Below are 24,470 nucleotides of genomic sequence, written 5' to 3'. Positions count from 1 at the left end.
CCTCCCCGGCTCCTCACCTTTCTCCTCCTGACAGACTACTAAAATGTTGTTGGCTTGGCTGGCTGGCTGGCCGTGCTGGAAGGTATCCACGATATCCGAGTCTGAAATGTCTATTAGAGAGCAGAGGTAAAGTAACTCTCCCATGTATTTGTGTAGGCTAATTCACACAGGCCTGAACATCTTACATTTCACAGATAGCCTAAGTGGGTTAGATGGCTCTATATTGAAAACACATTTTCCCACACTTAGTTGAAACCATGAGAATAATCTATAAATATTAATAACAATTAAGTTTATTTATAGGCATAGCACTTATAGGAATTATAGGAAATTATTTGTAGGCGACAACTACCTGAGTGTTGCTCACCTGCTCTGTGGGCCTGCAAGCCAAGGGCATCACTTTGTGTTGAAAAGTGATGGAAACAAATTCATATTTTAACATGTGATATTAGGCAATGTAATGGGGGTGTGGTATGAGGTCAGAACTGATATAGCAGGGAAAAAAATGAATACATGTTCCATTAAAACATCTATTGCATGTCAGTTAGCCATAATTACAACCACTATCCCTTTCTTACACAGCATCGCAAAGTAGGCTACATAAAGCAAAACCAACGTTTTAAACATTTTGTGATTTTATAAAATCAGTCATTTCAAAATGTAAAGGGGATATAATAAGCTTTCCCATAATTTTCTCAAGGCACAAAGCAGTAAGCAAATGTATATTTCTGTCTGTATATTTCAAAAGGAATTAATTCACTGAACATCCATATGTCTATATCATGACCTGATACATGGTCCACTGTTTTTACTTGCTCTATCAATTATATGTTGGCTAAAAGGCAAACTGACCTCATTCTGTGTACATTAATACACAACAATCTAATGTATACAGTTTAAAGTCAGATGCAAGTTTCATGCAAAAATTGCAGCACTAATGATTTAGAAAGATTGACAAAGCTGCCTTTTTGAAAAGTTTTTTTTTTTGTTGTTGTTTATACTGCACCTTTTTGTGCACCCTATTTTGCTAGGCTACTGCTTTTAATTGGGCAATACATGATTTATACATTGTGTTCATTTCAATATTCTTTCCTCTATGACGTGGAGGGAGTCAAAACATTCAGTTTAATATTCATTGGAAAGCTGCTGTGTCAGAATTACTTATATGATACAGGAGTTTGTATCAGTTCATAATCGTTTAATAGTGTTACTCATTGCACAGCTCCAAAGACCATAATACCAAGAAAAAAAACTGCAATGTTTTTTACTGTCGCTGAAAACTGAACCTCGTAACTCCTTGATCGTTTCTTATTTCTCCTCATATCCATTTATTTATTTATTGCTGCTTTTAGGTTTCTCAGTTCTCAAGTGTTAGTGCTCTGTCATTCCTTGCTACACTTACATAGACTGTCCAGATTTTAATGTTGATAATCTGTAAAAATCTGCGATAATCGGACAAATTCAATTACACTGATATTGGCAATGATTAATACTGATGTTATCATCACTGTAAGTGTAAGACATAATTTTGCTTAGCTGATATTGCATTTATGAGTTGCACACTCCTATCAAATGATCCGTGATTGTAGAGTGTACAAATTACTGGTTTATCTTTGCCCTTATGTGAGTTTATCCAGTCATACAATGCTGAAATGGTTTCTGGCTGCAAAATGATCTTGTTCAACACCCTGGAAGGGAAAAAAAAAGCTCTTTACACCTTTGACAGCTTTGACATTTTATTGTTCCATTAATCATATCTTACAGGTTTTGTAAGCAGTACCAACTTGAGAAGCCACCAACTGTTAGTAATTATGACTACTTCTATAATCCATGTCATATCTCTTCCCTTTACACCAGAATGTATGTATATGATTCATTCAAAGCCATATCTTCAAAGGGGAATGGAAGTTGTGATGGAGACAGATGTCATGCAGTGCAGTGTCACACGATAACTCGAGTCACACGTGAAAAGGAGAGAAAGGTCTAAAGTTCTGGCAGGCCACACTTGGATAGGGGTTTGATTTTTTTCTTTTTTTTCTGCTGGTGAGGATTCGTCTACATGAACTCGTTCAGGAAACTGTTTACTGTCCCTTCAGGTGTCTCCTCCAGAGGCTGTCCCAGGCAAAAGGAGGGCACCACCAGGAGATCGGGATCCTTGATCTCCATGTCGATCTCCATGTTGCTGCAAGAAAGTGGTACAGAAATTAGACCAATCCTTTTTCGCATCGTATACTTGGACTGTTTTTGTGTTTTTTTTAAAACACCAACCTGATTATGAATGTTGTGGACTCAGTGAAGTACAGTGCGGACACAGGCAAACATCCCATGGTTACAGACATGGAGTAGTGGCCTGGAAAATGTACACAATGACACTTTTCAGAACTGAGTTACCAATGAAGGACAAAAAGATATTTTACTGGGTGTGTGTCGTACCTTTCGAGTCTGGCAGTGCTCCTGTCCAAACATTGACTTTCAGTCCCTCTCCTTCAATCGATGCACTCCCAGTGTGCATCAGAGAAAGATGTGAGGCATCATCAGGAACATCTAGAGGATGCATTGTGCATTGCAAGGCCTTTTTCTCGCAGCTCTGGTTTTTGGTGTCAATCTCGTAGAAAACTCCCTGCCAGATATAGACACAGGTTCAAAGGTTGAGGTGCAAAAGAGTTTTAAAGTAGAATTGTGACATTAACTTAAGTAGGAAATAACCTACCTCTTCAAAAAACATCAGTAGATCCAAACCCACAGAGGTGTTTGTGGGGTGGCTTTCGTTTGATCTGAAACGTAGTTTGTGGCCGACTGAACTATAAGTGAAGGCGCCAAACGCTTTCATCTCACCTTTTTGGGTGGCCTGAAATCATTCAACAACATACGATCAGAAAGAGAAAGAAAGCTTTAATATTACCAATTCCATTCCTACTTCTAGAAAAGGGCCAGAAAAGTGAAAATGAAAAAATACTTACAATGGACATGAGTCCTGTCATATTGGGTGAATCTGAAAGACAAGAGTCAGTTAGACACATGTTTGAACTGATAAAACTTGTTCTTTACTTTTCTTTAGTGCTGACTGAAACAGCAAAAATGAATTAGCTTTAAAACCTCCAAATACAAAGGCAACACATAATCAAAAAGAGATGGCAACCAAAATGATGGAAATACGAATTCTTACGACAAGGATGATGGTGCTCCGCATGGCTGCTAGCAGTCAGGCACATGAAGACGAAGAGCGTAACAGCTGCGTACATTTTACCGGTCCAGAGGCAGTCACAAAATCACCTTCGAGATGGCAAAAAACAACCCTAAGCGCATCTAACTCTGAGTGAGGTTGAAGCTGCTTTTATAGGGCCACGGACTGGTGCAGCCATTAAGGATTGCGTAAAAAGGACCCAGGATGATAGCCCCCTACATCTCAAATATCAAGCTGTCTAAACATATTGGGCTCTTTCTCAGCTGGTGGCGACCTCATGAAAGGACTTTTTTAATACGCCGTCTTTTCTTTAGTCGTTGTCCTCAGATGTTCTTGTGCATTGTTTATCAATGTCGGGCCAACACTTTCCTAATCCCTTCACAGAGTGTTATATGAGCAGCAGGTGAGAGACGTGAATGAGAATAGTGATGGAGGATCGAGAAGGCTCATGTGAGGGAAATATTGATCTCTAAGTATCAATTTTGTGCTTTTTAGAAACTGTTTTGTTCAGTGATAGCAGCTCTCCATTCAAAGTGATGACAGCTTATGTTAGCAATACAGTTATACAGACATTTCTAAGGGCTGTGTCTGTAAAAGCTGAGACTTAAACAGTAATTCGTCATGTTTCTGTTTAAAAAAATGTCTCCTCCTGACTGTCATAATTTAACAATTAACTTTTTTTTGTCATCAACTTTACTTTGATGTTGGTGGCCCTAAGCTTTACTGTACAACTTTTAATTGTTTTCTAATTGACAGTTTTTATGCAACTCCTCCAGTGCGATCTAATGATATCAGATAGATCATGGGTGAACAGCTGCATGAAAGAGATTTTACCATGTCTACTGACTTCATAAAGTAAATGAATAAGTGTAAATATATGTAGCACACGAAAGAAAGAAAGAAAGAAAGAAAGAAAGAAAGAAAGAAAGAAAGAAAGAAAGAAAGAAAGAAAGAAAACAACCCTTATTTGTATTCACAAAACATAAATAATGAAGAAAAACATCCATAGGCCTTCTAAAGTGATCCAAACTAAATAGAGAGCCTGTGGTGTTTACACCAGGTCAAGCGCATGAGCCAGGCCAGAAATGTGTTGTTGCCTCAACTACACTTTGTACAGCTGTCTTTTGTTCTTCTGCACATCAAGACGTCCCTGCTGCGTCAGGGCTTTCAAGCAAACAACTGAGTGCACAGGTGAAAATCATCATTACCTCAATGACTTTATCTCACCATCTTGAAATGATGGTGTGGTTCATGAATGAGCTGTTAAAAAAAAAAAAGAAGAAGAAGAAAATGCAGAAATTACTCGTAAACCTAGGACTCACATGACAGTTCATTTACAATGAAATGACTTAGAGAAGTGAATTTTAAATGTAGTTTATTCAAGAGGCTTCCGAATGGGAAGAAACTGCATAACAAAACTGAAGGTTGCCTAAAACCACAAATGTGAATGAGACCGTAAATAGAGAGTAAGTAGACGCGTCATGAGGGAAATTTAAGGTTAGTGTATGCAGGGAATATGGAGCGGCCGAGCGGGGGCGGGTTATGAAAATGAGGGAAGCCCTTTATGCAACCCTTCCCCTTCTACTATCCATATTGTACCACTTCACAACCAGCATTTTCTCTTTCTAAGAGGAATTGGGCTTATGAACCATGACTCAACCACTGACCCACAGTTAATCACTCACGTCTCACTTCATAAGGTGTTAGTTCCTCTTGTAAAGTACCATTCCAAGCTGCTGACTGTGTGGATTTTGATAGTTTCTCCCTTTGAAGATTTAATGACAGCATCATATTATTAACATAAAGACTAAGTAAGTAAGTAAGTAAGTTAGTTAGTTAGTTAGTTAGTTAGATAGATCAATAGTAATTATGCTTTATTTATTTATTTATTTATTCATTCAGTAAAATTTCAAGAAACCCCAAGCAATGAATGGTGCTACCTGTGGTACTGTATACTGCAGTTGTACACAGTGTTTCCCCAGAACAAAGGTGAAAGGAGGAACTAGCTCTCCTGTGGTCTGGTTTCTTGGTTTGTCCACTTTGAACACAGAGCTCAATATCCACAAACCTGATGTCCATCTGACTTCTTTTAAATCGCTGCAATAAATTGAATGACTTTGAAGTGAAAGGTGTCCTGAGCTGTAAGAGCAGCAGCATCAGAGTAAGGCTATAGTACAGTAGGCCTCAAGATAGAAAAGTGGACTGAACTTCTTCTAAACTTTTCTCTTATAATGCAATGGGCATTTAGAAAGATGTCTGCAAGTTGTCAAAGGCAGTGAGTGTGGCCCGCTCTGTCTCAACAGTTGCACTTAACTCATCACTTACAATTACCCAAACAAGTTAAAAACATCAGCCAATTGGGGAAATTACTTACAAGTAGCCCAGTTCTCATAGTCATGTCTTTTATAGTATCATAATCAACACTATATACATTTTTATTCATTGATTCACAGTAAATAGGGTCAAGTTTATTACATAACTTATTATACTGTACCAGTGACAACACAAGAAGGAAAAAGGAAGATGTAATGTAGGTTAAGCTAATCCATTTGGTCATAAATGTAGTGTTACAATAGGTCAACAACAACAACAACCAGTAAGTAATAAACTGTACAAGATATGATTATAGCTCAGCAGGCCATGTGAGCTTTGAACCCCCATGAGCATTTACAGTAACAGACAATCTATAGAGCTGTATACTTGAATACAGCACATGACTTTCCTGCTGCCAAACCAAACCACCGCTGCCATGCCAGGTAGGTTGAAACCACCATCGGGTCATGTCTCTAGTGAAGAGGAATTTTCTTTTTTCAAACCAAACATTTTCCAAAAACTTTGAAACAGGTGTACGGGAAGGAAATGTAGTCCTGAACTTCAGCTCTAAGATCAGAGCTGAATGTTTATGTAACACACATGAACTTACATTGCAATGATTAGTGAGCCCAGACAGCATGCAGGCATACCGAGGGGGCTGGTGGTGTGCTGGGGGTCATATTATAATGTTTTCCTCTTGGTACGCCACCCTGTCTGTGGTAAGAGATACTTAGGTTAAAGTCAGGTAAAAGGTAAAAAAGAGGAAGCTGATAAAAGAACACAAACCCATTAGGAGACTCACAGCACTGGTAAAAATTTCATGGATTTTTTGAACGGTCGCAGAGATTTATGCCAGTATACCTGATGGACAGTACACCATTGTTTTATATCTAATTACAGGGCTTTTCTTAGGGAATGCCTCATCATTTGTTTATTTTGTCGTCGTACATATTACATTCAGGGAAGAGACCTGAGCCTCATGTAAGTGATCTAGGGTTTTCGTTTTAAACTTCAACTACTATGACAGTCCTGTTTGCTCCTTTTCATGTTTGCTATTGCCAAGAACAGCATTTAGCATAGCTTCAATACATAGGCTACATCTAATATACTTGTTCAATATGTTTGAGATTTAACACTTGGTGTAAGTAAGGCTCTATTTAGGACAGTGTAGGGTGGCGCATCAAATCCTTTTAACATTTTAACAATATCATATGATAGTCATTATATTCTCAGAGAATGTACATGGCCTTTGCTATGAGTGCTCAGTCGGGGGCGAGTAGGTGGGCGTATGAAAAAAACAGCTGAGTTGACCAAACTCAAAGAAGAAGAACTGTTTTTTGCATAAAAATGAAAGAGTTTTTTGCAGCGTTCATCATATCATGAATATAATTTATAGAACCGCATATCTAAATGATGGTAACTGAAGTAAAAGACCAGAGCTTGTTCCTCAAAAGTTCTTCCTCAGTCAGTTCTCCTATGGTTAATGCAGGAATGTTAAATCAGCAGCAATTGTTTAGGTTATTTTCAGCTTATACTCACAAACTACCATCATCCAATTGCACATGTCTTTAATGGCACTGTCCACGTTTCAAAACTGAATTTCTTAACCGATCAATAAATGAAAGCATTAATCTTTGGAGTATTCTGCTCAATTTTCAACATGACAACAGAAGATCCCCGAGTTGTCATTCTTATGAATGAAAGGTGACTTCCAATTTAGTTTACATTGGATTTATCATTGGTTGGGAATTCACCTCCAAAATAATCATTAACCATTGGATGGTTGCAAATTTTCTGGAAGAGAGAGTTGTTCAAGAGGAAGAAATTTACACTTTCAATAGCACTTTCCATTACACTAACAAGAACACTGGTCTGTACAGTCAAACCTAATGAATCTAATAAGACCTAATAACACGTGATTGAAGGGATCAACGTGAAATTAATGTCAAAGTCAAATGTTCTGTAAAAGTTGTGATGAAGCTCTTTTTGATTTCCTTTTGATGACTTCGCTGTGACACAGCAATGATGGGGAAGCTGCTGCAGCGGATTCCAGGAATCAGCTCCTAAACCCAAAGAAAGGCAATAAAAATAAACTAAACAACAACAATAATAATACTCATCATCATTATTTGAAGACAACTGTCAAACAAGCAGTAGTACAAACCAAAACCAAAACCACCAATAATGAAAAGCAAGTGGAAAAATGTTTGGTTAAATTAAGATATTAGTGGAATAATATATAAGAAATGAAAAGATTAAGAAAAAAACAAGATCTCCAATGAAAACATTTCGAGCTTTAAGCAAAGAATAATGTGATTGTGAAGAAAAATATCTGTACATCCGGGCATCATTTAGCTTGGAGAGTAGAGCAGGTGCCCAACATGCAGAGGCCTCGCCATAGTCCTCGCCACAGTGGCCCCAGTTTGATTCCACTGGTGGCCCTTTGCTGCATGTAATCCCCCCTCTCTCTGTCTCCCCATTTCCTGTCTCTCTACAGCGGTCCTATCAATGAAAGGCACAAAAGCCCACAATAATGATAATAAAAAAGATAAATATATCTATACAGCATACAAAAACTCACATTTGTGAATTGTGGAATTACTCTAAAGGCATCGTTACTGATCAAGAAATGTTTAATAAAGAAATGTTTTATCCATATTTCATTTGTCATAGTAAAAACAATATTGCAATAACCTGATCACACACATCTGCCTTTAGGTACTCGCCCTTTCGAAGTAAATCACTTATTTCTGAGAAAGAACCTCAACGACAGGGGCCTCCTTAAGGTTTTCTCTGTTGTTTTCTTAAAATTCTGAAATTTTGCTTTTGTCATTACTCATCGTCTTCATCATGAGACTCGCAAAATACTCCCTAAGGATGCACAGTCAAGACGGTACTTTGCTGAAGTTTCAGATTTTAGTCACTTTTCAACAGTCTTGTCACTTTCGCTGTCGCAGTTGAACGACTGTGACATTGCACATTAACACAGATTCTTGTAGATATATATATACCAGTGCCACAGCTTCAAATAATAACAATGACGAGAGTAAAAATATGAGCATGCAAATTAATAATAAAGTTCAATATTGTTCAATGTGAAGATTTTACACATAGGTTTCTGTTTCCTTTCTCATCCATCTGACAGTTTGTCTGTGCTGGCAATTTTTTTAAATTTATAAATAAGGTGATGCATCTTGAATGCACAGCCACTTAAAGGACCTAATTCCTTAATCTTTGAAGAGCTGTTTATTACATTAAATAAAAACATCACTTTAAGCAACATTACAGTTACCAACCAGGGAAACCGAAACTTATCCTGAACAGTGATAATTAAAAAAAAAAGAAAGAAAGAAAGAAAAGGTCAAAGTGCATTTTTTTGGTATTTTGACGGACATCAGCCACATATAGGCCAATCTACTGTAATGCTCATCAGGTTTCTTGCAGCCCAACTTCCTCACTTCTGCTTGAATCATCGGTGACCACAAGATGCTGAAACAGTGAGTAAGTGAGAGACAGAGTAGAGAGGAGAGGGGGGAGGGAGGAGGGGGGGAGGAAAACTCCAGATTGCTTTGAAACCGAAACAAAGATCACAAATATATAAAAGTGTACGTGAGCGTCACTAAAGCATGTATGTATTCTCCTCAGCGTGGTGTTCACTGCTCCTCCAAGGTAAGCACATCTTGTAAACACTTGAGCGTTTGTAGGAGAGTTACTTTGTTCAGAATCCAAACAGGATTAATAATAACATCAGTTTATTCTTTATTTTTGAAGTGTGTATTTAAGTGCATTTAAGAAAAGGTTTGTCAAACTGTGGCAGTGATTCTTTATTTCTATCTGCTTGCTGGTTTATTTATGTAGAAGTGAGTGAACTTTCTCTATCTAGGCACCATGAGATAATACTGACATTTTTTTAGTGATTAACAAACCTGTTGACTCATCACCAAGAAAAGTGTGTTGTACCAACAACACATGATGTAACTGAATAATGTCAATAGAAGATTTACTTCTTTTTTTCCTTACAGATTAAATTTGACAGAATCAGGGAAGCAGACTTTAAGACTTGTAGTTGTGCTCCTACAGCCAAACAGTGATTGATGTTGTATGTGTTATCATCTGGATATTAGATCCAAAAGAATGTATAAACAATTTAGGTCACAACTTAAAGGGAGACCATGGTGAAACAAATGCTTCCTTCCACACCGAAACCATTTTGAGGAATCAACACTCTTCTGTAACCAGACAACCAAAAGAAGTGTTTTTGAATTACATAACAGACAGCATTTATGCCATGTGTGGTCTGTGGGATGGATCTTCTCCCAGAAATATGAATAGATTTCCGTTCACATACTTATCATGGAAAATGACTCTTACTGTGAGTTTCCATAACGAGAATCGGTGGTTTGTGTTGTAAGTGTCAGCGCAGCTCAGTCCCAGTGTTGTACACGAAACTAACGTTACAACATGTGGTTTTTTTTTCAGATGACCTTTTGGTGGCAATCTCTCGTCCTCCTGTGCTGCGTCCTGAGCTGTGTGGACTCGGCTCCGTCCCCACTCTCCCACAGGAATAAATACAAAAACTCCTTCCGCCTCACAAGGTGCAGCCGAACCCGCGTCCAGCAGCTGCTGAAGAAATACGTGAGTACTGGATTAAAAACCTCAAACTGGCCACCTTTCACCTGGTCACCTCTGTACACATCCAGCATGGACCACAACATCTTCTTTAATCATGACTGTGTTTACTTTAATATAGAATGAGCAGCTGCTGGGAAATAGGCAATTTGAGGACAGAAGCCGACAGCTAAAGGACCTGCCGGTGCTTTCTACAGATTTTGACAGCTGGTTGAAACTGACGGTGAGTATCTTTGTAAACAATTCAACAGAAGATCACACTGGTTATTATTCTGCAAAACACATGCTCAAATTTTTCTGAAAATTTCTTCTATTGTTTTGAGAATTGTTTTTCATTTTGTAGACCCAGCCGAATGTTTGGTATTGCAGAATATAAAACTTTATAAAAAATTTGAGTGGAATTCCCCTTCTTAAACATCAAACTTAGAAAGAAAAAGAAGGTGTTGTGCAACATTCCCGTGATATAGTCATCTGAATGTCATCTGAATGCCCTTGTGCTGTTGTGTATGTTCAGGACTGGGAGCGTCTCTCTGCTGCTTTCCGGGACATGCAGGCCTACTGGAATAAGCTGGAGTGGAAGAGAGAGGAGCTGGAGAGGGACCAGAGAGAGCAGAGTGCAACCTCCACCAGGTTAACTCAGAGCATCAAGTACATCCAGCTGGATCTGAGGGACCTGATGACCCAAATCAGCACTCAGGTATGCCCCCGTTTGAAATCCACCGATATTTCGTAGCCTTTTTTCTTTTGCTCACGCAGACTTAGGAGGAAGTGACACCAAGCCCAGTCTGGTTTTAAAAATAAACAAATAATGTTATGCTTTCTCTACCAGATGAGGTACATCAACAGCTCCTGGACGAAGCCGACCTCTACTCGAGTCGGGACGCCCCTGGACCAGGAGACCAAAACAGTGTGGGATCGCAGAGTGGAGGGTTACATCATTCTGAGGGATCTCGACCTCTACCTCACCAAGTTGGCAAGAGACTTCCTCCTTCTGTCAAACGAATCGCACTGATGACTCAAGACTGAAGTGCTCTGTTGCCCCCGCCAGCGCATACGTGCACACAAAGAAAAAAACAACAGAGTGACAAAGCTAAACTGACAATGAGCACTTGACAGAAACTTGCAATAATAGTGATAACTTTAATTAGGCCATAGCAGTGCTGTCTGCACTTTATGTGTGTTATGTTGTATTTAAACAAGTTTGCTTTTTTTTAATATTATGTATTCTAGTATATTTGAGGCCTTTTTGGGAATTTCCCACAGTTTCTGTGTCACCTCTGACTGTAAGTTAGCAGTTAGCGCACAGAACAGAAAAAAAGAGTATCCGGTCTTCCCCTCCTTAATTTACTGGACTTTCCCAACATATATTTGCTATTTATTGACTATATTTATTAAATGCTATTTATTTCAGTGGTTTATTTTATTTCTCTTACAATACAGAAATACAGTGTTTGTTTTTCATTAGACATTTTATGGTTGATAGATAAATATATTTCTGTGACTGACAAAAAGAGACAAAGCATTTGATGTGCTGACTTCTTGTAATGATTTTCTAATAAAAAATGATCAGTATTCATTGCAACATTGAAAACATTCTTGTGATAATGATGATGAATATGAATCGATACAGGATCTTCTTCATGTAGAGTATGTTGTGTATGCTTGTGGTAGGCTATCTTCCTGCTTGATGCAACCTTACAAATAACAAGTACTTCTAAGCGGCAATCTTCCGAGTTTGCCTCGCTGCGGTTTTCTGTTCCTTCATGTGGTGTTGTTGCGAGGGACGGTCTGCAGAGTGAAATCAGATTGAACACAGTCAGATGGCTGAATTTCTTTTTTTTTTTTTCTTATATCAAAACATCGCTCCCTCCCCGCAGGCGCCCCACATGACATTAGAACAGGCACTGACTCACCACTAGCAGATGTCCTCGCTTGCCTTTGGCCACCTTCATCTCTGAGCCCCTGACAAAATCAATGATTCCTTCCTTGCCACGAGCCACAGCAAACCTAATGCTGCACGCCACACAGGACAGGACACAAAGAGAAGAGCTGTTGGACTACCAACAACTATGACTTCCGCTGGTTTAGACGAGCAGTCAGACAGCACTCACCTGCCCGGGCTGATGTTGACGTAGTCGATCTTGCTGGCCATCATGGCTAGTTTTGTCACCAGCTCGATCACATGGTTGCACTGCAGCACAGCATCCGCCTGAGGACAGAGGACAGAGGACGGAGCGGATTATCAGAGGCTGCGTGGTTGTTTACCGGAAAGTTATGACCGCGGTTTCCCACTGTACCTTCTGCTTGTTGTCCTCAGTGGGCATGTGGAGAACAAACATCCCATCGCTGAGAGAGCTCACAGAGATACCTGTTTAAAGAGAAAACCTGGTTTGGACTCACTGAAGTAAAAAACACAATCAAAACAAATTAATCAGTAACCTGTGGCCAAGAAAATGTACTTTGAAAGAATTACTGGATCAATGTGTGTCCCAATTAATTCATCCAAAACCTTTTATCCTGATTTGACTTCACTGTCTAGGCTAAAAAAAAATATATTTTTGGAAGAAGCTTTTTCAATTTTCAGTCCAAAGGATGACCAGAACCTTACATGATGATAGCTGTTTGTGATTGATATCACCATATATTAATTAATATGCACGACTTCAGCAGTGATCAGGGATTCAAGGATATTACTCCATAAAGTAATATATTCTGAAATGTCTGCTCTTCCCCACTGGTTCTCACCTCTCAGAGCCGTGTAGTCAATCCTCTGCTTGATCTTGGTCCTGTCCACCAGCACAGCAAAGGTGTTGGTGAGGAGCAGCTGGCGAGGACGAGGCTTGAAACCCCTCCTGTCATACTTTGTGACTGACGCACCATACTAAGGAGCACAAACATGCACATTACTGCCAAGCAACATCCATCATGATCATGATCATGGTAAAAAAAAAAAAAGAGTTAAACAAGAGTTAAATCCCACCTGCACTTTGTCATTGCCAAGAGTTTGGACCACTTTGAGGTTGATTTGCTCACGTTCTACATAAAGGAACAGGAAAGTCCCTGTTAATACAATCTACAGTTTCGCTTTTCGTATGTAGTGTGGTTATCAATGTGGCTATGAGCACAAACCAAGCCGGGAGTCCAGAAACAGCCTGCCAACACTCTGAGGATAGCTGTCTTTCTGATCCTTGAAGATCTCACTGGCTACAACTTTCTGCACCATCTAGAAGAATGAAAAAAATTGGCAAAGTCAAAAAAAGGTTTATTAGGTTTATTATTCTTTGAAAGAGCTGCATTTCCTTTGTATTCACTGCACCTGTTTCTTCCACTCAGGCTGGACTCTCCTGCAATACTTCATGACCATGTTTCTCATGTGTAGCACCCGAAGGTGCTCAGAGGCCTGCAGGGCACAATGAAATCACACAGATACTTACTTGTATGTATTATTACTTTTATGTGTGTAAAAGTATCAGTCACTAAGAATGATGCCCTGCCTATAAAAGATGTTAGTACCTCAACAATTAAGGGAGAAGATGTCGGCCAGCTTTTGTCCAAAACGCTCTTGGGCAGGTTCTTGCGTAGATTCTTGAGAAAGGAGTAGCGCACATGGTCCAGGAAATACTCGTTCTCAGGGCAGTATTCCTCATGACGGTAGATGAAGCCTTTTATGAATCTGACAAAAGAAAAATAAAGATACAAGATAAAGAACGAACTACACATGCAAAAAGCAGAGTCAAAAAACTACATCCAGAAACAAACAGTGACAAAGAACCAGTCAAGCACCTGCGGATTAAGTCAGCAGCCTGTCGACGCCTCTTAGCCCTCCTGCGTGCTTTCATCCCTCGCCACCCAGACTGGATCACTATCACTACATATACACACACACACATGCATACATTAACACCAGCTTGGATACTCAGGCAAGAAGAACACCCCAAGGTTAGTGTAGTACTGAAAAAGCCCAAATAGACATAGTTGAAAAGTGAAATAACATAAAATCTACACAGAACGCGACCATGTGCATTTAGATAAATACATGAGCTGGAATGATGGAGCTATTTATCGTATTAAGATGTTGTTGTATGCCAGAATAAAATCTTCCAATGAAGTATGAACCGCATAACTTGTCCAAACATAAATTTCCAAAAAATCAACCGCACAAGTTCTGTGAGTAGTTGCTAGTAGTTGTTCTGACCTGCATTTCTGATGCGTTGGTACTTGGCCCTCTCCCTGTAGCCTCGCCATGATGTCTGCAGAGTCAAAGCTGGAAGGAAGCAAAAGTCAAAGCTGGATGTACTGTATGCTTTTTTCATCAAGGTGTTACAGAGGAGCTGCTGCGGATGCCTCAGCCACAGAAAGTCAATAAAGTTATGCTTCACCAGGCAATGTTGTGCATGGATTATAAATCCAAAGTGAGCCAAGGTTTGAAATATATTGATTGTGCCCCAGAAGGTTATGTTTGCATTGGGATGCTTTTTTTTTTATAGATGTGGGCACAGTAATATGAATATAATAATATCTAAAAAACAACTTTACAAAAAACTGTTGCCTCAAAAGGAGGTGAATCATCATCACTAATGCCCTTTTTCATTTAAATTACGACATCCCAGTGTTTCTACGCCTTGCCATGGTTACTTACCTATCTCTGGCTTTTTTGCTTCTAACGCATCCTCAGTGTTGAAGAGAGTCTTTGGGAAACGGATGAAGATTTTTGATCTGCAAAGAGGAGGCAACATACATATGTCATCAACACAGAGGTAATGGTGCACATATGTTTCTTTGGTACACACATTTAGTGTGTGTCGTGACAGTATTGATGAAATGTCATTACTTCACCCACAAGCTTAAACATTTACCTGCCCAGTTTGTACTCTTCTGGTTTGTAGCCCAGGTGGTTGACCAGCGTGGACACACCATCGACGAGCTTTCCCTGCCAGTTGGGCCACGTCTCAGGACACAGCGGCTTATACCTGATATTGATAATAATGTCAGACAGCTGAAGACATTGCAAACAGGGTGAACAGTCACTGAGGCTGTAGAAAGGTGGAGGTTGGTCACCTCTGCAGGAAGGCTTCAAAACGACGTCGATAGGCAAAGCCTGCTCTCCGGACCCTCAGGTTCTCCATCAGGCCCAGGTACTTCACCTGGTGTCTGACCAGAACTTCATCAAACCTTCCTGCAGGGAGAGATCGTATTCACAGCTGACTGAGGTACTTAAGACAGAGGCATATAATATCCTACATTTTACTGAACACTTTATTATATATATCACAGCATACATCACTTTTTTTTTATATGTTAGTGATAACTCCTCTTGATTTCCATACATATTTCAGATTTATTCCCTTGCATGGGAGAATTTATTATGAGACATTGGTAGAAATGGATGAGCCACAGAATGCTCCACAACCATGGCCAAAAAATAATCCTACTCAATTGGAAAGACAGAACAAAACTTTCACTACAACATTGGTACAATCTGCTCACGGGACATTCAAATTTGGAAAAACTTACTGTACATTCATCACCATGAAAGATAATATCACCCACTACAATAAAACCTGGTGACCATTCATACAATTTGTCCAGAGCTGATCCCTCGAAACACTACCTTACATTATTCATCCCCCCCCCCTCTTTCTTATTCCTTCTTCTTTACTTTATCAACCTCCTTATTCTCTGCTTTTATTTCCAACATACCCAATATGCCTGCTCAACACCCCCTCTCGCAATTCCACCCTCCAGACTCTGGTTTGTTCTGTCTCAGTTTGTTTGTCGGTTTGTTCTGTAATCGCCCTGTGTCTCATACGGTTTTGTACATGTCTAACTGTCTGAGTAATTGTCTTGTAATGTGTCTTGTGTGTTTAAATGTTCATTAAAAAGTAAACAAAACAAAAAAAAGCAGCAGAATGCAGGAATAGAAATGATCTAAACTGATTAATTAATTAATACCTGAGAACATCTCTTTAAGCAGAGGATAATTTGATTTTTTTTTTGTATTATCATAACTTACCATGTGAGCCATTATAGGACAATTATATTTTCCTAAGCTACCTCACTTTGTTTGAACATGTTTTTATTTAAAAATAACAGCACTGTAATACAGAATACAGTAAATGTGATGTGGTTGAGTGTACCTGGCTGCTTGGCATCATTAGGCTTGATACAACGCACATACGATGGCTCTTTAGACATGAGGATCTCCATGAGTTTCATCAGGCTGTTTTTAAACTGAGTGCCAGCCTACAAGACAGAAACAAACAAGAGACTAAATTTTCTCGACATTTTGTCGACACGTTATTTTTTGAAGGACAGAAAGCGAGAAAGAGTACTGTATGTGTGAGAGTGAGAGTGAGACATAGAGAGAAAGCATGAGCATTCGTCACCATCTCTGGGCGCTTCTGGTCCATCACTTCCTCTCTGCGGAAGCAGTGACTTAGTATCTGGTTGTCTGACTGGCACATGACCTGAACAGAGACAAAACCACACAACCACATGTCAACACAGTGCTCTCTCCTCCTCTTCCTCTTCAGGCAGTAATGGCAAGAGACACAGGAGTTTTAGAAACGCTGTGGTGAGGTCATACCCTGTCCACTTTCATTAAGCTCACCTCTTTCAGGTTCCTGCTCAGCAGATCATTGTTCTTGTCTAGAAAACCTGAATGAGACAAACAGGAAAACTGGAGTCTGTCATTAAGGAGTCAGAGGGTTAAAGGACTTGTCCTGTAATATATGTCATATAATATATAATTATATTGAATTAAAGTTTACCATTGACATTGTAGTTCACCTCTCCAGCATAATGCAGCAGTCTGAATTCCTCCCTACTCATTACCCTGCGAGTTTTTCCATTTGCCAACTTGTGACTGAAAGACACACACACACATGGAGCTGTGTTGACATTTATATTTCTGTATGTGTGAGTATGTGTGCAGCTGTGGCATATAAATGATGCTTACGTGATGAAATGGGGATGGCCGCCCAGTGTGTCCTCCAGTTTCTCTAAAAAGGAGATGTCGCAAGTCTCCCCAGGTCTCAGACACTCTTCATCCTGAGAGACACTCACACTGTTTAACTTGAAATACAATAACAGATTTCACAGTATCCAGAGGACATTATCTCAGCTATGAGTTGTTTGTTTGTTTTTTACCAGAATGGAGATGATGCCTTTGTGCTTCTCTTCAATCAGGTCACAAATGATCTTGTTGTCAAAGTACTGCACTGTCTCCCACTGAAATTAGTGAGGAACATGAGGGGAAGAACAATGTCAATGTTACAAGATATCGCAGACTTAAATTTGTGACCACCCAACCAACACATGGACTCACTGCAATTCCTTCAGTCTCATACTCCTCCTGCTCAGATCTGAGGGTGAGCTCAATAAAAAGCTGCTGGAGCTTCTCATTGCAGTAGTTGATGCAGAACTGCTCAAAGCTGTAGGCAAATATATAAGGGAAACCAGGTCAGCGTTATGCTATAGACTCACGTGGGGCAGAAAAGGGGAAATGAATGTAACTCCAACCTGTTGTGCTGCAGGACTTCAAAGCCATAGATATCAAGGAGTCCTATAAGTGTGGAGGCCTTGCTGCTGTGGTAGATTTCATCCTGCATAACATATTTAGTACACACAATGCAATTAATAGTAAAATAAAGCAACAACACCACAACATGATGATGTAATTTAATTTCTATCATCTTTGAGTCGTGAGCTTCACCTTCAAAGCCAGCGACTGGTTGATCTTCTCCACCAACCAGGTGAAAGTACGACCGTACACAGCCTTGGCTAAGGCGTCGCGGGCAGACATCGCCTGCTCGAAATTTAGAGGGCCGATCATCTGTAATGGAAACATATATGTACAACACCAAATTGTAAAAAACAACAACAATCACCAAACAGCTGAAAACGAGAGGCAAACTGGAAAACGTGTCACCTCCTCTCCTTTGGCAGTGAGTTTCTTGTGAGTGAGTGCTTCCGTCAGGGCTGAGCCATCGACACCCAGCAGCTGGAAAACAACAACACATCTGCTCAGTGCCTTCATGTGACCCTTTTTGCATATTTGAACAGTCAGTAATACTAGTGGGACCTTTCTGACCTTCACAAGATTTGTTATCGGGGTCTCGGTGGTGATATAAGTTTCTCCCTCCTCGCCTTCTCCGAACTGAGTGTTTCCCAGATGGAGAACACCGGCAATGATGTTCAGCAATTTCTGAGGTCAGACACAGACCAAAAAAAAAAAGAAGTTCACAACAACCTCATAGATAAAACCATCTGTCTTTTAACCACATGGATGTCGGGGCGGTTTGCACAAGAGATGCTGTGCAGATGATAACGAATAAACAATCAGAACCAGAAGTGAGAGTCAAAACAGTACAATTTAGCAAATAACTCTTGAAACAGCAAGTTGTTGTAAATAATGCTGTATTGAAAGCATTTTTTTTTTTTAAAGGATCTGGAAATACTTAATGAATAAAAGTAAAAGTAAACTAAAAACAAAATTTTAAATTGCTAAGCCTTGAGGATACAAACATGTTTTTGGTGATAAACAATGGAAGCAAAGAGAAGTTTCTTTTTAATTAAAAACTGCACAAAATCCTGTATTCTAAATTTGTAACACTATTTCTGTATTTAAAAAGTTGTCCAAATGTTTGTATTGCGATAATGAATGCAATGTTTGGCTGGTAAGCGGAGAAAGAGTGGACATATTCATGACTGCAAACAACATTCCCAGTATGATGCAAATTGTAAAAACATTGCTTGTTTTGGACTCATTCCCATGACTACACAGTTTAATTTGTTCCACTTTAATTTGGTAAATGTGGTAAACCAGACAACACGGGCGAGAAATGAAACAGCAGTGCTGTTGCTCGTAGAAAAGCAGCTGCCATTCATCGCTGCGGTTGTTAGTTACCTGCACTTCTTCCTCGGTGAAGCCAATAACAGGCAGCGCCTTCATCACAGTCTTCCAATTATTCTTGTCGCTAATGGAGCTGACTCTGGGGCAGTTACCCTGAACAAGACAATTAAATGTTACACCGCAGTTGATGCTGTAATGTGCATGGACCTCAGTTTGAAAACAAGTCAGTCATCAGACTTCTTCACCACACACACACCTTGACCAGGTACTGGTAGCTCTGGGGGTTTCTTTCCAGGTCCAGTGTCCTCAGCAGGTCGTCATCTCCTCCATCCAGAAGCTGATAGAAGATGTGGAAGTTCCTCTCGCCGTGGTTCTGGTGAACTACACGAGATTTCTCCAGCAGGTAGTTCAAGATGTGACCGCCCACTGGTACCCCCTTGGAGAGATGACAGAAAGAGATGGGAGATGAATTCTGATGGTGGATTCAACATTAAAGAGGTTTCATTGTTTGAGTCTCTATCTTTGATATACGTAACTGCTTGAATATGTAAATGGTTTCAGTGTGGTACAGTATAGGCACATATGACTTATATATACAGTAAAATGAGAAAGCCATGGGGGGGATCCTTTACCCTGAAGTCAAACTGAACATCCATGTACTTCCCAAAACGGCTGGAGTTGTCGTTTCTCAGTGTTTTAGCGTTGCCAAATGCCTGCACACAACAAGGGAGCCAGGAAATTAGAGGGAGGAAGTGAAATTAAGGGCAACAAAACAATAACAACATCAAACAATCTAGATAAAGCAGGGTATTTCAGGTCAGATATTATGGAAAGACATATAACTCCACATTCACTGTACTTTTTCTTCTCATACTGGTTGTTCAGTTTAAAAGGACAAAGGTCAAATACCTCCAAAACAGGGTTGGACTGCAGGAGGCGGTCACCGAGGGCAGCCATGCGGTCATTCGTGGGGCAGGTGATGGCGTAGTAGAGAAGGATCTTCTTGGAGGCCTCGGTTTTACCTGCTCCACTTTCACCTGATATGAGGATACACTGGTCTTTCCTCTCGGTCTTCATCGCTCGATAAGTGTTGTCTGACACGGCGTAGCTAGGGTGGAAAACACAGATGCTGTGTCAATTACAGTCCAACTAGAGTTGAATCACTGAGATGGAACATAAATAAACACCAACACACAACAGTGAAATTAATTAAATGGGAATTGTGTTCAAATGACAGCAAAGGACTTGGGTAAAAAATAAATATCTGTCTGACAATGAGGTGACTCACATGTGAGGCGATATCTCGTAGAAGCTGACCCCTCTGTAGCGCTCCATCTGCTGCTTGGAGTAAATCTCCAGCTCTTTGTAAGGGTTCACTGACACCAACACGGAGCCAATGTACGTCTGAGCCAAAACATTAGAAGAACAGACAGTACATTCGCATGTGTTTTCACCACACCAGCTGAAATGTTTGGGAACATTTGAAATGAAATTGGCTTCATTACATAGATGAGGTTTTCTCTGAAGCGGCGACGCAGGTTCTCTATGAAAGCTGCCTCGCTGTTGTAATTCTCCAGCAAGACAAAGTCCTGCACGCCGACCCTGTCCCGCGCAGTCAGGGCGCTCTCCATCACGAGCCGCACTCTTCCCTCAATGTCCACCTCCTATAGAAAGAGAGAGACATTAAAGAGGGTCTCAAAGGTGAAGCACCTGACTCAGTTATTCTGGTTCACCACTATAGACAGGCTGCCTCCTCATAGTGAATGAATTTCTGTGAATTGCATGGGATACATTATTCACTCTATATTTGAGTTGAGTTTCCAACTGGGAAAAATGATTTCAGTCCTCACTGATCACCCTTTACATGGTGTAGTTACACTCTATTGACAGGTAGGGGGCACAAAAGGTCTATTCATAATTCATCTGATGTGCACACCATTCACCCAGTTCTGCAAGAATTAACATCTGGTGCTCAGTATTGCAACAAGTGACACTTAACATATTAAACTATCTGTTTATGGAGCAAAAGATCATGCATTTACAAAAGTATCCTGAAAGTATAACAATGAATGACTCCAGACTTTTGTGACACTCTGTAAAGCCTGAGTAGGAACAGTCCCACACGGCCTCACCAAGAGGAAACAATAGAGACATTTAACTAAGGTATCCAAATGATAAACAGACGTTTGACTCTTCTATGTGCTAAGCGAGATAGTGTATTATGATGTATCCACAGTACACACGGCTCTTTATCACCAGACAGGATTTAATCATTGCTCTTGGCAACGTGTGTGTACATGTCAACCCCACTGTGATGACAGACATCATAGTGCAGACAGGAAATGAGTATAGCAGTCACCAGAATGAAATTCTTGAACAGATTCTTAGATCTTAAAGTACAAGTCATGCGTACATGTATACAAAGACACAAAAATGTCATAAGTCAATACTTACTGATCATAAATATCCAGTCACACATAAAGAAGCATGTAATCAGTGTACTACACCCAAGCCCAACCAGCTGCACTCTGTCTTCAGCAACAAAGATACATTTAAGAGAAAAAGCCTGTTTGTTTCATAAAGACAAGCTGAAAAGTGGAACAAAGGGGTTAGACTTCCACAGGACTTTTGTTTTTCTTGAATACAACAACCTCTCAAGGGTCTCATTTGGCTGGTTAATGCCGGTAAAGGTCATTATCTCTGAGCACTAGTCGCAGGAAAATCCTTCAAAAAACAAGCGGACAACAGTGGAAAATAGCCAAGAAGCAAGAGCAAAGGAAAGCCAACAGACACTTCCACTGCAGCCCCCTCCTCTCTGCTTCACCTTAGAGTATTGTTCTCCCACTCCTGCAGGTGGGCTTCCTTACAGATAGTAATTACAGTTCACAGTCAGATTTTCCAGAGGATACAACAAAGGAATGTGAGGGTCAGGTTTGGGGCAAGCGTTCAGTGGATATCACTGAATGTTTCTCTACTGTACATGCTTCAAACACTGTGAACACGTAGAAGCCGGCGTGAATGAGCTACCATTTCCATTCACAACACCCACGAGGCAGAGAAGTAATTAGTAATACAAACATAAAATTATCCCTACGCTGCCTGAGGATGCAATGAAGGTACAGCTGTGGCCAAATTGAATGTGCTTTGTAGTTGCGGTTATGCAGGGGATTTTTTTCACTTTATCAAGGTGGATTGCACATGAGTATTTACACACGCTTGAGCTTGACTTGCATGTCATATAATATAATGTCATATAGCTTAAGGTGGGCTTTTACATGTCTATGAAACAGCACACACATCAACCTTTCATAATAAAAGACAATGACACTACTCTACACTGAACTTTAATAGATTTCTTTTGCCCAAATCTTTCATTCCACCTTCCTCAGGTCTCGTACTTTTTATGTTAATCTTTGATGGTGGTCAGTTGCACAGCAGCTGCTATGCTCAGGGCTCCAAACTAACTTTTTTGTTTTTACAAGGAATACAAGGGCCCCTTACTTAAAATTGTAGGAGCACAAGCAGAAAATTTAGGGGTGCACACTGTAAATCCACTTGCAAAGCAAATATTCACATTATTTCCGTTTCATTTCATCATCCCCACACACATTGGCCTGACACCTGTAATGACAGAATCCAGATTCTTTGAGTCGCCCCTTCTGTATTTCACTAGTGTTTTAAAAAAACGGCAAATTTACTGGTTGCCTGTGCGGAAGAAGATGAAAAATTTACTTGCACTGTCTCAGGTTTCGGGGGCAAAATTGAGGCGTGGTCTGGAGCCCTGATGCTACTGCTACAATGTTTACCCATCCATGTTTGTGTAATGATTATGATGATAATGCTCAGTTCAGTTGATCCTTCTACAAATGAAAAACAGAATTAAACAGCTGCACTGACAAATATTGGGCTTTCCAAGTAAGAAAACAATGTTTCCTCTGATAACTCCAAAACACAGCAAACACTGTTTACACTGGTCCAGCTCTCAGTCATGGGTTACATTTTTCACTTTTATCCCAGAAATTCTGTCATCACAACACACAGGGGGAAAAAAATATCCTTTTTATTGGTTAGATGCCATGAATCCAAAACACTTCTTTCCCTCCAAAACACAGAAACACTGCTGTCGCCGTGGTTACATGATCTCAGAGGAAACTTGAAGGAGCCTGAAAATATATTTTGGAGACACCGTGGCTGAGATACTGTAAAAGCTACAGTTCTGCAATGAAGATTTAAGCAGAATATAGCGTAATCCTTGCAGCTTTGCTATCAGTGAACTGACCTGAGGATTGCTTGTTACAGCAGCAAGAGTCTGAACTGAACTGTCTCCCACTGTGCTCGAGCATTTCATGTGGGATTTGACTCCGAGAGCCGGGGAGCTTCACTGAAATCTGCAGGTTTGAAGGTGCAGCTGCAGTGACAACCAGCAAAGATATTAACTTAACAGTGGGACTTGGCTCCGGGCCCTATGACTAAGCTCTGCTGGGTCGACTCCTTTCGGATTGTCTTCCTTATATGGCATACCCCACCACTCTGTCCCAGGGCGAGCTGCTCTGGTACCACAGCTGGCTCTCGACCACTGATGTGCCAGTAATGGATATGGTGGAAAAATACCAAGTTTATCCTCTTTGGGCTGCTTGAGTTAAAGCTTATACAAAAACCAAAATACACACTGACTCATGCACAAGCAAAAAAAAAGGGAAAAAAAGGAGAAAAATCTCCAAGTGACTCATTGTTTTGTTTTGCTTTTCCCTCCATGAGTGAGGCAGTGGACTGGTAGATTGGATCTTGTGCTTTACTGTATAAGCGCAGATAATGTATGCACATGCACACACTCACACACACACATATTAAATCCACTTAGTGAACATGAAAACACAGCAAATAGCATCATGGCAGTCAGGATCTTACCCTGCCTTGGTACCTCATCCTGTCCTGTTGTTGCTGGAAGTAGGCTGAACTGGAGATTCCCCCCCCTGGTGCCCCTCCTCCTGTGTCAGGCAGACTCCGTAACTGTAACCTCTCATCCACCTTTGCCCATTGGCAACAGATTAAGTTAACGTTCTCTCTCCTCCGTCCGTCACTTTCTTTCTCCTTTCCGTCTGTCTCTCTCCACGTCTTCCACGTCCTCCTCCTCCTCGTGCGGCTCCCCTGTGAAGACGAAAGCAACAAGCACTCAGGCCACAACACCAGCAGCTCCTCTTGTTTATACCTTCAATTCATCTTCCCTTTGACAGGTCAAAGTAAATGTCCGCCTCTCCTCAAGCCCCCTCTCCTTCCCTCTAAGCTATACTGCATGAAACAAGGGCAGGAACTCCACTCACACGTCACACAACTGGACTGGGAAAAAAAAGTTGAGGGAAAGTATGCTGTTGGATAATGCAAAAAAAAAAAAAAAGGGCTCAGAGCGTTTGGAAAATTTTGCTAAGAGCTCCAAACTACAAACATGTAATCACTCTACAGCTACATAAAAAAAAGGAAAAAAGGAGAAAT

At 40.4% G+C, this 24,470-nt stretch overlaps 3 protein-coding genes across 4 annotated transcripts; 1 reads left to right on the top strand and 2 right to left on the bottom strand.

The window, feature by feature from the left end:
- Positions 1-1,718: 1,718 nt before the first annotated feature.
- Positions 1,719-3,452, bottom strand: epd (ependymin). The gene is made up of 6 exons (XM_085797703.1): positions 3,167-3,452; positions 2,961-2,992; positions 2,711-2,848; positions 2,434-2,620; positions 2,269-2,350; positions 1,719-2,182 (listed from the first exon to the last, which is right to left on the bottom strand). Exons 1-6 carry the CDS (start codon positions 3,240-3,242, stop codon positions 2,056-2,058), a joined length of 642 nt encoding a protein of 213 aa, XP_085653829.1. The 5' UTR covers positions 3,243-3,452; the 3' UTR covers positions 1,719-2,055.
- Positions 3,453-9,045: 5,593 nt separating this feature from the next.
- On the top strand, positions 9,046-11,280 carry LOC146974408 (uncharacterized). The gene is made up of 5 exons (XM_085797702.1): positions 9,046-9,166; positions 9,977-10,132; positions 10,248-10,349; positions 10,641-10,823; positions 10,956-11,280. The coding sequence occupies exons 1-5, from the start codon at positions 9,128-9,130 to the stop codon at positions 11,136-11,138; spliced, it is 663 nt and encodes a 220-aa protein (XP_085653828.1). The 5' UTR covers positions 9,046-9,127; the 3' UTR covers positions 11,139-11,280.
- Positions 11,281-11,527: 247 nt separating this feature from the next.
- On the bottom strand, positions 11,528-24,261 carry myo1ca (myosin Ic, paralog a). Of its 2 annotated transcripts, none has more exons than XM_085797700.1 (32): positions 23,889-24,261; positions 20,486-20,644; positions 20,269-20,384; positions 19,890-20,088; positions 19,613-19,693; positions 19,237-19,416; positions 19,035-19,133; positions 18,219-18,332; positions 18,057-18,128; positions 17,841-17,960; positions 17,648-17,730; positions 17,454-17,559; positions 17,276-17,356; positions 17,085-17,176; positions 16,897-16,991; positions 16,737-16,783; positions 16,513-16,593; positions 16,264-16,369; positions 15,185-15,302; positions 14,983-15,096; positions 14,766-14,842; positions 14,322-14,390; positions 13,910-13,994; positions 13,640-13,799; positions 13,443-13,526; positions 13,256-13,349; positions 13,107-13,162; positions 12,872-13,007; positions 12,424-12,494; positions 12,238-12,335; positions 12,040-12,139; positions 11,528-11,914 (listed from the first exon to the last, which is right to left on the bottom strand). In XM_085797700.1, the coding sequence occupies exons 1-32, from the start codon at positions 23,904-23,906 to the stop codon at positions 11,888-11,890; spliced, it is 3,138 nt and encodes a 1,045-aa protein (XP_085653826.1). In that variant the 5' UTR covers positions 23,907-24,261; the 3' UTR covers positions 11,528-11,887. The 2 variants fall into 2 exon arrangements, with proteins under 2 accessions (XP_085653826.1, XP_085653827.1); XM_085797701.1 differs by lacking the exon at positions 23,889-24,261 and adding an exon at positions 21,435-21,708.
- Between the last annotated feature and the right edge of the window lie 209 nt (positions 24,262-24,470).

Source organism: Trachurus japonicus, chromosome 14 (assembly GCF_045865225.1).
Source record: "Trachurus japonicus isolate A0001 chromosome 14, Traja_1.0".
Classification (NCBI taxonomy): Eukaryota; Metazoa; Chordata; class Actinopteri; order Carangiformes; family Carangidae; genus Trachurus; species Trachurus japonicus.
Note: the sequence above shows the minus strand (reverse complement) of the source record. Positions and strands in the feature narration are given on the sequence as shown.

Excerpts from the sequence above, each read along its gene's own strand:
- epd (XM_085797703.1), bottom strand. The coding sequence starts at position 3,242 with ATGTACGCAGCTGTTACGCTCTTCGTCTTCATGTGCCTGACTGCTAGC. Across the intron at positions 2,993-3,166 it reads GGAGCACCATCATCCTTGTC|ATTCACCCAATATGACAGGA; the intron begins GTAAGAATTCGT and ends CTTGTCTTTCAG. Across the intron at positions 2,351-2,433 it reads AGCACTGCCAGACTCGAAAG|GCCACTACTCCATGTCTGTA; the intron begins GTACGACACACA and ends TACATTTTCCAG.
- LOC146974408 (XM_085797702.1), top strand. The coding sequence starts at position 9,128 with ATGTATTCTCCTCAGCGTGGTGTTCACTGCTCCTCCAAG. Across the intron at positions 9,167-9,976 it reads GTGTTCACTGCTCCTCCAAG|ATGACCTTTTGGTGGCAATC; the intron begins GTAAGCACATCT and ends TTTTTTTTTCAG. Across the intron at positions 10,824-10,955 it reads TGACCCAAATCAGCACTCAG|ATGAGGTACATCAACAGCTC; the intron begins GTATGCCCCCGT and ends TTTCTCTACCAG.
- myo1ca (XM_085797700.1), bottom strand. Across the intron at positions 19,134-19,236 it reads GCTACCAGTACCTGGTCAAG|GGTAACTGCCCCAGAGTCAG; the intron begins GTGTGTGTGTGG and ends TGTCTTGTTCAG. Across the intron at positions 15,097-15,184 it reads TTTGAAGCCTTCCTGCAGAG|GTATAAGCCGCTGTGTCCTG; the intron begins GTGACCAACCTC and ends TATCAATATCAG.